At 50.0% G+C, this 14,479-nt stretch overlaps 1 protein-coding gene across 3 annotated transcripts in view; it reads left to right on the forward strand.

Annotated features, from left to right (window-relative positions):
- The window catches only part of ATP2B4 (ATPase plasma membrane Ca2+ transporting 4), a 93,239-nt gene that overhangs the window by 67,653 nt on the left and 11,107 nt on the right, over positions 1-14,479 (forward strand). For 2 of the 3 annotated variants that reach the window (XM_090026278.1, XM_090026281.1), the window contains 3 exons: positions 873-980; positions 3,784-3,966; positions 8,729-8,921. In XM_090026278.1, the coding sequence (XP_089882404.1) occupies positions 873-980; positions 3,784-3,966; positions 8,729-8,921 (484 nt within the window). The remainder of the gene's footprint in view (positions 1-872; positions 981-3,783; positions 3,967-8,728; positions 8,922-14,479) is intronic. The other variant, XM_090026280.1, reaches the window with a different exon arrangement.

Genomic DNA, 14,479 nt, shown 5'->3' on the forward strand with positions numbered 1-14,479 from the left:
TGGCTCATGGAGGAGTCTTTGAAGGACTCAATAGTCATTTGGATCCAGGCCCTGCCACTCAAAGCCCTGCAGTCTAGGTGGGGTGTGATGGCAGGCTCCAGTTCTGGTCCTGCTCCTGGGTCCTCACTCAGTGTTTGCGTTCTTGATTCTTGCTCTGGGATTCTTGGCCTCACAGCCCTGAGCTGTACCTGTCACCATCCAGGACACTGGTTTCTTGCCTGAACTAAAACTGCTTGGCAATCCATTTTTTTCCTACCCTAAAGGGAGTAGCAGGCTTGGTGGCAGCTGGGCATGAAGGGCATCTGCACTACATGTCGGTAGGGTCCCCCTCCCCAGTAGTGTAGCCACACAGACCACAGGACATGGCGCTAGGCAGAGAAACCAGGCAAGCCGTGGCAAAGGCTGCTCCAGTTCTCTAGCCTCATGCTTGCTCAAATGAGACTTCTGCTTCCTTTTGGCCCCTTACACCACCCACGGGCCAAGTCAGCACAGCCACCCCAGAGGCGCTGGGAGAGCGGCACAGAAAGACCCTTTCACTGGATGATTCTTCAGTGCCAAGCGGTCCTTTTTCTATTTATAGATCCATTTTGTTCCTGCCAAAAAGTACGTGTGTTTGATGTAAAGCCAGGTGCTTTGTTGTAAATAAATCCACATTTCTTTCCTTCTTTCCACCAAGGTGAGAAATTTCAGGAATGGAAGGGAAACTTTTCACTTCTCCCCCAAAGTTTTCTATGGGCCAGGCCACGTCACTAGCCCGCCATGCTGGCCTAGCGAGAAACATCATCGGCAGGCAAAGCCCTCCAGTGCCACAGGGCTGCTCTGATGTGCTCTCCTCTAACTGCCCCTGACTTGTGTGTCTGTCTCCTGTACAGATCCTCATCGTGGAGTTTGGAGGAAAGCCGTTCAGCTGCTCTGGGCTTACCTTGAGCCAGTGGTTCTGGTGTATTTTTATTGGTGTAGGCGAGCTGCTCTGGGGACAGGTAAGAGCCGGTCTAATTATGCCGCACACCTCCACTGCCTTGCGTTTCCCCAACCCCCTCCCAGAGCCAGCGTCACCTCCATCCACTCACTTGCCTATTCTGGAGCTGGGCACGCCTGCTTCCCCCCTCAAGCACAGCTTCTTGCTTCTAAAAGCAGAGGGGGTGCTTTCCCCCCCGCTGGCGGCTGCTGGGAGATTAACGCCCACCCACCCCCACATGGTAGATAGCTTTTTCTCTCCTGTATTCAGAGTTTATCATAAAGGGCTGGGGAAAAATACAGCTATAATCTGGTAAGGGGGAGCTCCCTCCCTGTTGCAGTCTACTTCTAACTGCTACGCTGCTTGGTAGTTCCCGTCGGGAGCTGCTAGGGGCAGATGTTTGGGGGCCAGGGAACGGGATGTTCTACTCGGCGTTAATGCCTGGCTCGTGGGGGAAGTGCAGCCAAGAGTGAGGAAGTCCCTGAGCCTGTGCAGATGAGAGGAGGGGATTAATATAGGGTTTTGGATGTCTAGGTCTGTGTGGACCTTGCTCTTATTCTTTGGAATAGCTGTTTGACCCTGTGGCCCTGTCTCCTCATGCTCCTGAGTGAGGACATAAAGGAGCTGCCAGCTTCCTCCCTGGTTCCCCGGCACTGCTTGTAGCAGCCAGCAGGCCCTGCCAAGCATCCAGCCCCTGGTGTCTCTCGTCTTTGTGCGGCAACCACTCTCCGTGCTTTGATTTGGGCGTTCCAGAAACAAGCTGAGATGGGGACCCCTCGGGTACTGCCCTGCTGTTTCACCTGCAGTCATGGGAGCTCTGTTGCAGGAGGATCTCGTGTCTTATTTGACGGGCTCAGCAGAGGTCCCGTCAGGCTTGGGGGAGAATGCAGCCCCAACAAGTTGCTCGGTGCGCTGCTCTTCTCATCCCACACCCTGAAAACAGATACCAGGCTTAAAATACATCTCTCTGAGTGAGCAGCCCAGGAAAGGTCCATCTAACTCTGGGCCACGCTTCTCCTTTGTCAGGGTCTAGGAGGCTTCCTGCAAGTACCCCAGTAACCAGGCATCACAGTCTTCTCCCCCTAACCCCACCTTCATAAGGGAAACCACTTTCAAAAGAAGCCACCAGCATGGAGATCTCCTCCTTGTCGATTTTTAAATCGGGCGCCGACTCCCTCGGTGTTGACTAGTGCAGTACCAAGTGCTGCATTACTGGCATGGTTTCTGGGACACAGCAGAGGCCCCCCATGCTTGCCTCTCAAAGCGCACTGCCTACAAGACTACAGGAACAGGCTTCTTCATGTCCCAAAAGACAGCCCTTCAGAGCCTTTCAAGGATAGCTGAAACCTTACACATCCAGCAGAGAGGTAGTTAGCCATGTCAGTCAGAAGGCAAGGCAGGGTGGCTCCTTAGAAGCTAAGGGGATCAGGGTGGCATGAGTTTTTGAAGGCCACGGTCTACTCTCAGATGCCATGAAATAGGTGAAGCATCTGACAAAGGAGGTCATTGCCTATGAAAGCTCATGCCTCTCTGAACCATTTAGTCTCTAAGAGGCCACTCTGCCCTGGCTTCTGCCTTAGTGGTGCATAAGCTCTCTGTCCTCAGCTCTTTGGTGCCATCAAAAATTGCCTTTCTGATTAATGGCATAGCATCCCCTTCACCCCCCAGAAAAGGGCAGCTTCACCCTTGCTTTTCCATATTTCAAAGCAGATGGAGAAGTGTGACCAAATAGCACTGCGGAGGTTGGAGCACTTCTAGGAGCATCCAACCCCCAGGAACTGTGGCTTGGGAGAAGACCACCACTTCCAAGGGGACTCCAGTGGGTCAAGAGCTCAAGACATCAGAAAGCAAATGCACGTGTTTGTCTCCAGTCGTGCTTCTCTGTCTGGTTTGAAATCTCGCCTTTTTGAAGTGGGAGAGGAAAATTCCAAAAATGCTGGTTTGGCTTTAGAAAAGCACATTTGGAATATCCTTTTCCCTTCTGTTCTCCCTTTATCTTGGGAGATGTTGGTCTCGGCGCTTTAATACTAGCGCTTCACAGCGTGTCCGGCTGTTTCATGACAGCACAAACAAGAGCCGCTGACACTTTGATCTAGGAAAGAAGGCACTTAAGAACAGCCACTATTTAATCCTGATGGACTGGCTTTAAAAATATTTCAGCTGGCCTGTCATGTTGCCAGCAGCACCGCATAATAGGCCTACTGACAAGTCGGGAAAATAACGGGAAAGGGATAAAAATACAGACGTGACAACAGCGTGGAGCGAAACTTCAGTATTCTCTGAAGGATCGCAATTTCACATGGGAATTTTTGCTGTCAGAACTGACATGTCTTTAGTCTTGTCGATTAAGATGAAGGCAGCATTATTTTTTTTTCAGTTTTGACAATTTTTTTGCAGCCAGCTCAACTCAAGTGCAGCTGGTGTTTCTCCTTCCTGTCCTCCCAAGATGATACTACTTACTGAGTGCCTGCAGGGAGATCCATACTGATGTGCACCCAGAGAAGAAGGGTGTCTTGTCCCGTAGAAGCTGTGGTTCTTTGAGATTTGTTTCCAATGTCCATCCTATGACCCGTCCCCCAGCCCCACTTTTATGAGGTCTGGGAGTGAGAGAGCAATGGGAGGGTTGTGGCTGCTTCACCCACCTCTACGCTGGCACTGGGAGCGTGAGGAGGTGCATGGGAATATGGGTGGTCCTGAAACACACAGCCGGTCAAAAGATCCCAGGGGCACCTGTAAGCCTACAGCTGGACCAGTGCTGATTATGGCAGCATAGGACCGTGGGGATTGCAGGGTAAGTGCAACTATTCTCTCCCTTTTGTCTCCAGTTGATCTGCACTGTCCCAACCAGCCAGTTGAAGTTCCTGAAGGAGGCAGGGCATGGCATCACCAAGGAGGATATTCCAGAAGAGGAGCTGCCTGAGGACTTGGATGAGATTGACCATGCCGAAATGGAGCTCCGGCGTGGGCAGATCCTGTGGTTCAGGGGTCTCAACAGGATACAGACTCAGGTACCGTACAGGGGGCAGGGGTACTACTTCCTGCTTTTCCAGGGGTCCTGGCCAAAAAGATCCAGCACCGTCCAGCATCTACCTGTGTGGCTTTTGATGGCTTTGGTGACATGCTAACCCTGTGCAGGTCCAGAATAAGCACTGCCAGCGCCTTTCCAGGTTAGCTCTGGTGAGAGCCAGGGCATGGGACTGCACGGGTGCTTAGATGTGCATACCCTATACACCCCGCCACCCTGCCCACCATCATGGTGGACTCAGGTTTGCACAGAAACCTGGTTTAAAGCATGGAGGCTGTAAGTACTGTGAGAGAGGATCTCATTGCTCTGAACAGCAAAGAGGGTGGGGAGGGGGCAGGGAGCTCAGAGAGCTGTGTGGCCATTGGACTTAACAGAGTTTAGGCAAGTGACCTATGTTTCTGTTCAACGTTGACGCAGCTTGGCCACTTTCTCGGCATCATCTACAGGACCATTGCTCCCCTGGTAGCTTGTGGGCAGCCCTAGGCAGCTTCTGCCCGGCTCCCTGCATCCTGGTCCAGTTGGGGGTGATCCTGCCTTGAGTAGGGGGCTGGACTAGATGGCCCACCTGGTCCCTTCCAGCCCTACTTCCTTACGATCCTGAACAGAGTGGCATACGCTGCAGGTGATGGGACACCTGGGCACCGAAGTTCTCTCCTTGTCTCTGCCTTGCAGATGTGGGAAGTCAGCACCACCTGAATCAGACCTCTTCTGCTTTCTTTTCCCTATCTGTCTTCCTTTCATTGATTTCAGTGTCCTTTGGGTCAGGCCTTCTGGGCTCCTTCATACCCCAGGATCCAAGCTCGGAAGAACAGCCCAAATACATTATAGTGCTGAACCAGGACCCCAGGCTGAGAGGACAGTGGAGCTGCTTGTTGAGCCTCCACCTGTGTTCCCAGCAGGACTCTCCAGTGCATTCTCTTGCCATGGTGTTGCAGAGGTGACCGAGTGGTGCCTTGTGCCACAAGACTACACTGGAAGGAGTTGGCATCCTAGGGAGCCAGTGGTGGATTATTTTTTTGTGCGGGGGCGGTCAGGCCTTCATCCTGGAGTCTCCAGGCCTGCTGAACTTTTGATTTATACTAATCTTAAACCAGTCTTGGCCGGCTCAGCACACTTGGCTCTCCCAACAGCTTTGGAGGCGGCTGCGACTCCCTAGGAAGGTGTTGCCCTGCAAAGGTTGCTGAGAAATACTTGGCATATTAACCATCTTTCCCCTCTCTGCAGGGTGTCCTCTCGCTCCAGTTTCTTCCCTGTGCCTTCCCCTCGCTCCATTGCACTGTGGGCTTTTGCACTTGCTCTCCTCTGGTTGTATTCATCTCCTGTCCTTTCCTGATGCTCCCCCCAGTCTTCCTGTGAGTCCCCTCTTGTCAAGGTATCTCTCCTGTTGCCCCTCCCCAGTCCTTGATGTTCAGCTGTGTGGTTAGACCTTTGCTGTATCTGAAAGGGGAGAGCGGCTGTGCCGAGAGGAGGGTTTGGTTTCATGTTTGCAATGAGCGGCATTTATTTTGCGAAGGACTGTGGGACTCCCCTTTGCTTGTCTCTCCCGTAAGAGCTTTTCCTTCAAGAGAGTTCGCCCAGCAAATGTGCTGCTCTCATGTCCCTGCCTACAGTTCACTCCTCACCAGTTCTCTTGTTGACCAGCCCCTCAGCCCTACACTGAGAAGGGGCAAGGATGGAGACAGAAGAAAGGGAAGGCAGAAGCCAAAAGGAGAGAACAAGGCTGTCCAGGATTAGGGCCCCTATAGGTTCCCAGCACTGTCTCGCTCCTGTTCACGGGCTCTCCTTGGTTCCCCGGGCTAGACGTGGCACAGACTTTAGGAGTTAAGGAGTCCCCAGCATTTTGCAGGAGACTCACTCACCCCCTCCTGTAAGTGCTGACGGTCTCCCGTGCCTTGGCTTGTCCCTTCTTTCCATGTCACAAAGCTACCTGATAACAACATGAGGGGTTCTGCTGAGAGGAGCCTTGTACAACGTCCCTGGCTTTGGGCTGAGATGAGCAGCCTCTCAATTTGGGCAACCCCCATCTCCATGGCTCTGACTCCAGCCACAGGAGTCATCTTGGGGATTTTGAAGGCTGCTTCCTGAGGCCCTCTGGAGACTGTACTTGTCTGAAGGAGCTCCTGCTTCCCAAACCTGCAGTCTTGGGTACCCAATGATGGCCAGTCCTTCAGCTTCCCTTTGCTGTTGACGCCGCTCCAAGTAATCGGAGACCATTTAGGAGACCCAAAGTGGGAGCTGGGTACTTCAGGGAATGGGATGAACATTAATTTTCCTTCCCAGCACCCCTGCTTTTAGGTCAAAGTACTGACTCCCAAAGAAAAGCTTTGGGAGGCTGAGAGATGCTTCCCCTTGGCGTCAGTCCTGCTGGATTTTCAGGGTGAGACTCCTTCGAAAGCATGTGTGGGGAGATCATTCAGGTGGGAGCTCTGGGCACCATGGTGAACGCTGTGGCAAATTCAACCCTGCAGTGTTGTGGTCTGTGATGAGATACCTTGTGCCCAAGAAGAACGGTCTCTTGAGACCTCTGTCTGCTGGATACTGCCCTCCTTGCTTTGCACAATGCCGGCCCAGAGCTGAAACCTTGCCTGCCTTTGCTGTTTGCCTTGTTGTTCACGACCAAAGTAACTGGATATCTGCCGGCGAAGACACCAACCTGACTGCTTCTCTTGTCTTTATAGGTACCCTGCCAGAATCAAATCCTGCACTGGGGGCGGCGGGTGTTTAATCCTGTGTGTTTAACAAAGCTGCCATCTTTGTTTGTCTATCTTAGGAACTGGGTGGTTAAAAGACTGTATTTGAAGTGAAAAATTTAGGATGGTCACATTTCAGAAAAGTGGAGGGAGGAACATGGGGATGGACGGGCAGTCTGTGGCCTGGAGGTACCATGATGGTGGCTCAGAATAACTATGCCCGTTGGGCTCTTGCAGCTTTGTCATTTTGGTCCCAGGGATCTGCTTTCTTTAAAACAACCACCCAGCAGAAAAGGTTCCCCTTTCCCTTAAACACGTGGGACTGGGCAATGTGCTTGTGTGGGATTTGCACACAAATCAGAGGTCGCACGTAGGAATTGTGGTTCGTGCAACCTTAAGCGTGGTTTTTGCGGTATGTGGGGAACGCATGCGATCCAACGCAGAAACGGAGACTTTGGAGCATCAGCCCCACGCTGCCAGCTACATATGAAAAACACGACCCCAGAGTGAACGCGCTGGAAGCCAACCTGGGTTTCTTTGTGGTCTGGGTTGCTATTTTTCTTCAAGCATTGCTGCTGGCTTGTAGGTTTTATTTTTGCATCTGTCATGTTGCCACAGGACATGGGGAAACCCGATTTTCTTCAGGTTGCTGGTTATTCAGGTTGTGGCTGTGTGCATTAACTCCTCAAGCATTGTATAACACCTTTTGGGAGCAGCATGCAATGACACGAATGATGGAGGCATGACCGAGTATGGTAGGTATAAACATCTGTAGTGCAGTGATGCTTGTTCTAAGCACTGTTTCCAAATCATTAAGGATGAGGTGTCTGCCTGAAGTCACATCATCACATGGTGTCAGATGAGTCTGTACTGAAGCCAGTTCTCTTGGGAAGCTTTGCATTATCGCCTTCTGGAAAAAGGCTGCCTGCTATTGCAACACTGTGCAAAACCAGAAATCCTGAGTTCTTCTCAGCACCTTTTCTTTCCTCTCTGTGTGACCTTGTAAGTCCTAGCAAACCAGCTTACGGATCCAAATCCTGGTGTTCCAGGAGCGTCTGAAAGCGTTGTGCCTTAAGTGAAAATGGCAGCAGCTTTCACTGCTGCCTTGGCTAACTGCAGGGATGAGAAAAAATGTTCCTGCTTCAGAATAAGAGCAAAACAAGGAAATAGCAAAGCAATGCCTAAAATACCCACGGGGATGAATTGGGCAGCTGTATAAGGTCATGTGGGGGCTGCCTTTTTAATGAGCATCCCTGGGAGGGTGGGCAAAGCTGCAGTGGCAATGAAGTATAGACTGTGTTTGGGCCAAAAGGAAAGTCAAAATGCAGAGCTGTGGAAATCTCTCCTGGTGCCTCTGGCTGCCACTGCTCTTCCTGTCCTGGGGCCTGTCTACAGACTAGCCCTGCAGTTGCTGCCTGCTCTATTATTGCAAAGTGATTTTCCCCGCGCTTGTATTTAAGGTGTTTGCCAATGTGACTGTGTGCCTGCCACGTGGGGGTGGGCCCTGAGCGAAGCGCTGAACAAATCTGGCCACGTTCGGGTTTAGCGAGAGTGGGGGGCATGCAGTGCCATGGGATGTGGCCCTGTATCGATGGACTGGAAATGCTCTAGCCCACTGCAGTAGACTGGGCTATAGGCTGCACTCTGTATCAGTTGCCAGCTCACACTTACACCCATCCTCTCTCTCTCTCTGTCTCCCTCTACTCTTTCTGTGGGTTTATATGCTAAATCCTTTCCCCCTTTAGCTCTCCCAACCTTCTTGGCTGTGTAATGCATTTCATCGGATGGGAGAGAGACAGACAGAGGCGGAGGCTGGAAGCTAACGTCTCTGTGCTCCATGGCTCTGCTTTTGGATCGCCTGCCAACCCTGCGTTTATGGGAGTGCAATCTGAAATGTGTGGGGTCCCCCCCCATCCCTCTCCCCTCCGTCCTTTCTTCCTTTATCGTCTGTGTCCCTCTCCGCCCAGCCTCCCCTCTTCCCCTGTCCCCCAGCCCCCCTTTCCTCTTGGTCTCCGACTGCGGGGCGACGCTATCTCACTCTCTGATTCTTTGCAGATGGACGTAGTTTACACATTCCAGACCGGAGCCTCCTCTTTACAGGGAGCCCTCAGGAGACAGCCTTCCATCGTGAGCCAGCACCACGATGTAAAAAATGTTTCTAGCCCAACCCATGTAGCTCTTTCTTCCGTCAATTCCACTCCCACCACTTCTGCTGCTGCTGCTGCTGCTGCATCTCCTACTGCGGGCAGTGAGTGATAGTCTATTACAATGCATGACTTCCTAATAACACAAGAGAGCACTTGCACTGACTTAACCACACCTGTTCTCTCTCCCTCTTCTTTCATCCTTGACTTGACCAATTGGTTTCTTGACCTAATGCGGGGAGTGAGGGGGGAGACCAGGTTTTATTGATTTTCTTCATTTTAATTTAAAGCTGTGGCTCTTTTTAACCATTTTCCAAATCCTCTCTGGTTCCTTTTTCCTTTTGCTTTTTTTTTCTCCTCCTCCTCGTTGCTTTCTTCCTTTTTCCTCTTTGCAGGATGTGATGTCTGATTCCGCCCCTCTGATGGGTGCAGAATTGGAGCTTCTTTTAAAAGAGCTGTCTGGGGCAAAGGAGCACAAATAAAACCACTGCAGGGAGACTTGGGGATGCTGGCTTTTTTTTTTTTTTTCCCCTCCACCTCCGAAAAAAACCCAAGAGGTTCTGATGCAGCTTCCTCCTAGTCCCCCAAGCTGCATCTTCTTGTATGGAAGCCACAAATCTTTGGAGGACAGGACACCACTCGGTTTTACTCGGTGGACTTGTAAATGGGCAGCTTCCAAACTGGGTCTGTACATCTTAGAGATGGGGCTTTAGATGCAACCTCAAAGTTTGCAGCTCCTGTTCAGGACAGCACTTGAGCATGGGCTCGTGTCCCAAAGTCACCTGGACTTCAGCATCTCATCAGATGCCAAAGGCCATCCTGACTAGGAAAAGACAGAAGCACCTACAAATGTGCTTTTCTGAATCGGGGCCTTACATGGGATGTCAGTGATACATAAGCCTTGTTCAGGTTCAGTGCATTGCATACCATCTTGCCTCGTGTGTGCATCCAGTATCTAGCACATGTAGCAGGCTACTTTTTTTTTTTATTTATTTTGGGGGGGAGGGTGTTGAGCAGACTTTTCCACTCGTTCATGGAAACCCCCAGCTCTAATATGCACAGACCATGCGGGCAGATTTGAATGGCACAACATGTCACCATTCTCAAAATAAAACATGCATGGGGTCAAACCCCATCTCTGTGGAGGCTGGCGCTTGAGGGGGCCAGAATTTAATTCGATGAGCTGTCACAAAATGAATGTAACATTTCCCTTAGGCTGTATCAGGCCTGGGAGGCTGCAAGTGTGAATTAGCTCTCTGCAGGTCCTTGCCACGCTATGAATAGTAAAAAAAATATATATATATAACTGTTTTTTCCACAGATAATTGGCTTTTTTTTTTTTTTATTGCACCATCATTTTCTTTGCATCCTCTTATTAAAGAAACACCCTTGAGGACTTTTTTTTTTTAATTGCTTTCATTCTCCTTTTGTTTGCAATATGTTTCAAAGGAGGGAGGAGGAGAAAAATCCCTGATCATTGGGGTTGTTTTTGGTTTTGATGTCTTTTCCCCCCCCCCCATTTAGCCAACACTGATGTATCTTTTTTTTTTTTTTTTTTTAACCCCAAGTGTTTCTGAAGGAGCATGGCTGCCTTTTGTTTACTTCTGCATCTATGCACCAGCATAATAAATTGTCAGAAGGAAATGTGCTCCGTTTGGGAGCACTGATCAATTTTAACTTTGCCTCGGAGCCAGCAGAGGGAGGTGTATGTAGTGGATTTTGACAGCTCCTGCCAAAATATATCATTTCTGCACTTGAATGTATTAATACTTCTCCCTGATTGTAGGGGGGATGGATAATTTGAGTGAATAATAGCATGTGCTCCCAAATAACAACTTTCCCCAAAGAAAAACAGGTTGCTAAATGTTCTCTGAAGTTTAATTTAGACTCTGCTCTAATTCCCTTCCTGCTGCTCTCTGTCCTTCTTAAAGCTGCCTTCCCCTGAATACAAATTAACTGATCCCTCTTGTCATCCACTTCTACGTGGAAATTTTCAGCAGCCCTGATTGCTACACTTCTCTTAGGTGGTGACGGAAGAGAGGGAGACCTCTTGAATGAACTACAAAAGGTGGTTTGTAGAATTAACCTCATCTCCACGGGGAGTTTTGCCCTAGTTTTGCAGGCAGTGGTAGGTCAACCACATGCAAGCCCCATCTAGAGATATACTACAAACCACACTTTTGCATTCATCCAGCTTACACTGGCTGCAAGCAGGTGGGAGCTTCCCCACTGTGACTAGTAGCTTTAACACTTGGTTTGCACTGGTGCAGTTTTTCCAGGGCTGAAAATAGGGCAAATCCCAAGTGCAGGTGAAACTTAAGATGGTTTGTAGGCTGTGAAATTTTGGAGCAAAAAGGAAATACTGGCCTCAGTTCTGGACACTCACTGGAGTCTTATCAGAGCAACTGCCATATGCCATTGATGTTAAACATGGCTGATGCAGATGTTGGCAGCTCCTTTGGACAGAAGCATCGCAGGGTCCACTTACAGAGAACTGCATAAGTTCTTTTTTTTTTTTTTTTTAAATGAACTTTCATTAAGCAAATGCAATTCATGCCATGCTCTGAAAAGATCACCAGTGATGGAGCAAAACCACCTACAGCGCGAAGTGCATGGAGGAGGGCATAATCTGGGTGGATTTGGATGCTTGAACCAAACGTGAGGCTGCAAAGCTGAGCTCAGAAATCCTGCATTCAGAGGCTTTTGCGTAAGAAGCACCAGAAATTCTGCTTCCATCTGGGCTGGAAATAACGCACATATAACTTTTCTTGCAGTCTCTTGAAGTGTCTGCCAGAGCCTAGAAGCACAGAGGGGGCACCTGGAAATGCAATACATTGAAAGTCTCTGAGCTGTTGGAGCCTCAGCACGTTTGGGTTTGAGTTTTTGGGGCAAGGGTTTGGGTGGGATGCATCTTGTCTGGACTGGTTTTGGGGGTTGCAGCAATAAAAAGGTCCCCCTTCCTGCTTGTCTTCCTCTGACAGACTTGAATTTGCAAAGGTTTCCCATTGTTTGTGCTAACAAATTTATGGTTCAGCTCTAGGAACAGCTCCCCCTTCCGTCACCAACTCCTGTTGTTTAATTGATGTAGGGGAGTTGAAATGTTGGAGGCAGTGGCATGGTACAGGGAGCTCCAAACAAACCGACTGTCAGGATGTCTGTGGATGGGCTGTCATCTACACGTGCTGTGGGGGAAAAAGCATGAGCTTCTGCAGCTTGAGCTAAAAGACTAGCTCTTAACTTGAAGAAAAGAGCAGGCTAATGAGCTTCCTGTGTGTGATCTAGCCATGCAATGCCACAGCCGCCAGAGCAGCACCATTGCATTAGAGCAGCACCTCCCCACTTACGCATCCTGCCTAACTAGCACGCTGTACTGTGCAGACCTACCCCGAGACCTGTGCTATTAACGTGGGTGACACAACCGACCTGGTAAAAGGCTTTGAAAGATTTAGAGGTGACACCAACTTCGTTGGTACAAATGTGCGGTATGGATCTGCGGAGCAGCAGCTCGGCTGAGATTTTCAAAATGGTCTTAATGGATTCGGTCACTGATGGACAAGCGCCTAAGTGCCATTGGCTGCTTTGAACAAAATCTCTCTTGTGTGTTCATTGTTTTATGCAGACTTGTTCCCTCGTCGGTTTGCTTCTGTGTCTTTGCATTTTACAGGGGTTCAGGGCATGTTTTGAAGAGCTCTCCACTGGTCTTGGGAGAAGTCTGAGTGTGTACCTAACAGCTCTTTTATTTGCTACAATTTCAGGCTTTGAGGACTTGAGGGTTCTGCTCTGCTCTCTTCTCCCCGGCCCCCTTCTGACATGAAAGCTGGGAGGTTTCTCCCACTAAAACAAGTATCTCAGATCAAGTTGGAGCGGTCCCGTAGGAATGTGCTGATAACTTCCTGCCAGGCGTTGTGAAAAGGCAATGTTCAGAAATGATGTTGTGCCCATTGAATGCCCTGACACAAGAGGACTGGAGCTCATCGGTAGCACCCGCTTATTTTGAAGTGCTTATTCCTGGCTGCGCAGCTCTGGGAATGAAGTGACAAGGAAGGAGCAGGATTGCTCAGCTTGTGAAGAGCATGTGTCCTTTGCACCATGTTAGGCCCCAAACGTTTAGGATTTCTCTCGAGCCTTGAGCTGCTCATTTGATCTTGGATCTTGTATAGTGAAAAACATCTTTGAATTCCAGATGCCCAAGACAGATCATCCATGCAGACAGACCAATCCTCATTCTCCCCCCACCCCCCGCAGGCCACGTGGCTCTTGTCTGAGTGCCGAGGCCACAAAGTTGGGTATACACTCAGCTCTGCCAGAGATCTGTGTCTTCCACGCCATTTGGCACTGAAAGCTCATGTGCGTGCTTGTCCATCTGCTTGTTCACGGTGTGAAGATTGGCTTGTTTTAATTTGGCCCAAATCATTTCATCGCTGAAGCTTTTCCTGTGCTGGTCTGAGTGAGTCTGGATACGCGTAGTCACTGTGGGTAGCTGCCTGAGACAACCGTCATACTCAAGGTGGGAAGAGAGCGCTTCTACTTGAAGAAGAATAACTGACCATGCTGTAGGTTGTCTCTCCAGGCTGGCAGGGCTGCCTCCCTACACTTCCCGTTGAACGATGCCTCTTTTTCTGTGTTTTGGGAATGCTCCTGTTGTGATGAGACCAAGCGTCTTTGGGGACTTTCTTTTTATTTGGGGGGCTCTGGCATGTTGCTGTTTGGTCTGTGCGTGATGCATTAACCAAAGGGGGTGTTTAAACCAGTGAATGTCATCGAAGGTAGCATGCTGTCTCTGGTTGATCTGCTGGGATTTGTGGCCTCTTCTCCAAGGCTTGATAAGGGAGTGCAGTTCGCTTTGACAGCTTGCTGATGGAGGACTCAAATATCTTTTTTCCCCTCCTTTTCCTCTTAGGCTGATGCTCATTGAGAAAGGGGAGCCCTGGAAGCTGGTGATTTTGTATAGCAGTGGTGGACTCAAGGTTGTATCTCTGAAGTAGGTGAAGAGGACTCGGGTTTAGGTGTAAGCACAGCCAGCTTCCAGGGGTGTGGGGGAGGCCTCTGCTGCTGGGACATAGCTAAAGTAGCAAGAAAGCGGTGGTTGACAGCACAGAGGTTGTTCCGTGCTCTGTGCAGTAATAAAAAGATGCTGTATTTGGTGCTGCTGCTTGCAGCCAGGTGGCGGTTTGTGCGCTCAGAGCTGCTCGGTTCCCCAAGCACATGAGGTGCCTGTAGACATGCTGGGAGGCTGCTCCAGCGCACTGTAATTGCAGTGCATCAGAGCAGACTTGATTAATCTAAGCTAATTAGCACACTCCAGCCAACCTCCGTGTCTTGTGTATCAGCACCCCCACACTTCAGAATGGCAGCAGAGATGCTTTTAACTAAAACTCGTCAAACTAGTTAAAGTGCCCTCGCTGCCATTTTGAAGCGCCGGGATACTGGTGCGGAGCTGCTCTAATTAAAGCACCCCCCCCCCAGCCCTGGAGCACATACAAAAATGTCCCAGAAGCTCCCTGATGTCGCCCACCCAGGGAACCTCCCGTCCTGCTGCGGGTATGGCTGGGTGAAAGCTCACAGCCTGGATTATGCAGGAAGACAGAGCAGCTGCTTCTGTCCTTAACCTTTGGAAGCCTATCTTTTTTCCCCTTGAGTGAATGCTTATTAATACAATGAG

Source organism: Crocodylus siamensis, chromosome 13 (assembly GCF_052110815.1).
Source record: "Crocodylus siamensis isolate JL-2025a chromosome 13, ASM5211081v1, whole genome shotgun sequence".
NCBI lineage: Eukaryota > Metazoa > Chordata > Crocodylia > Crocodylidae > Crocodylus > Crocodylus siamensis.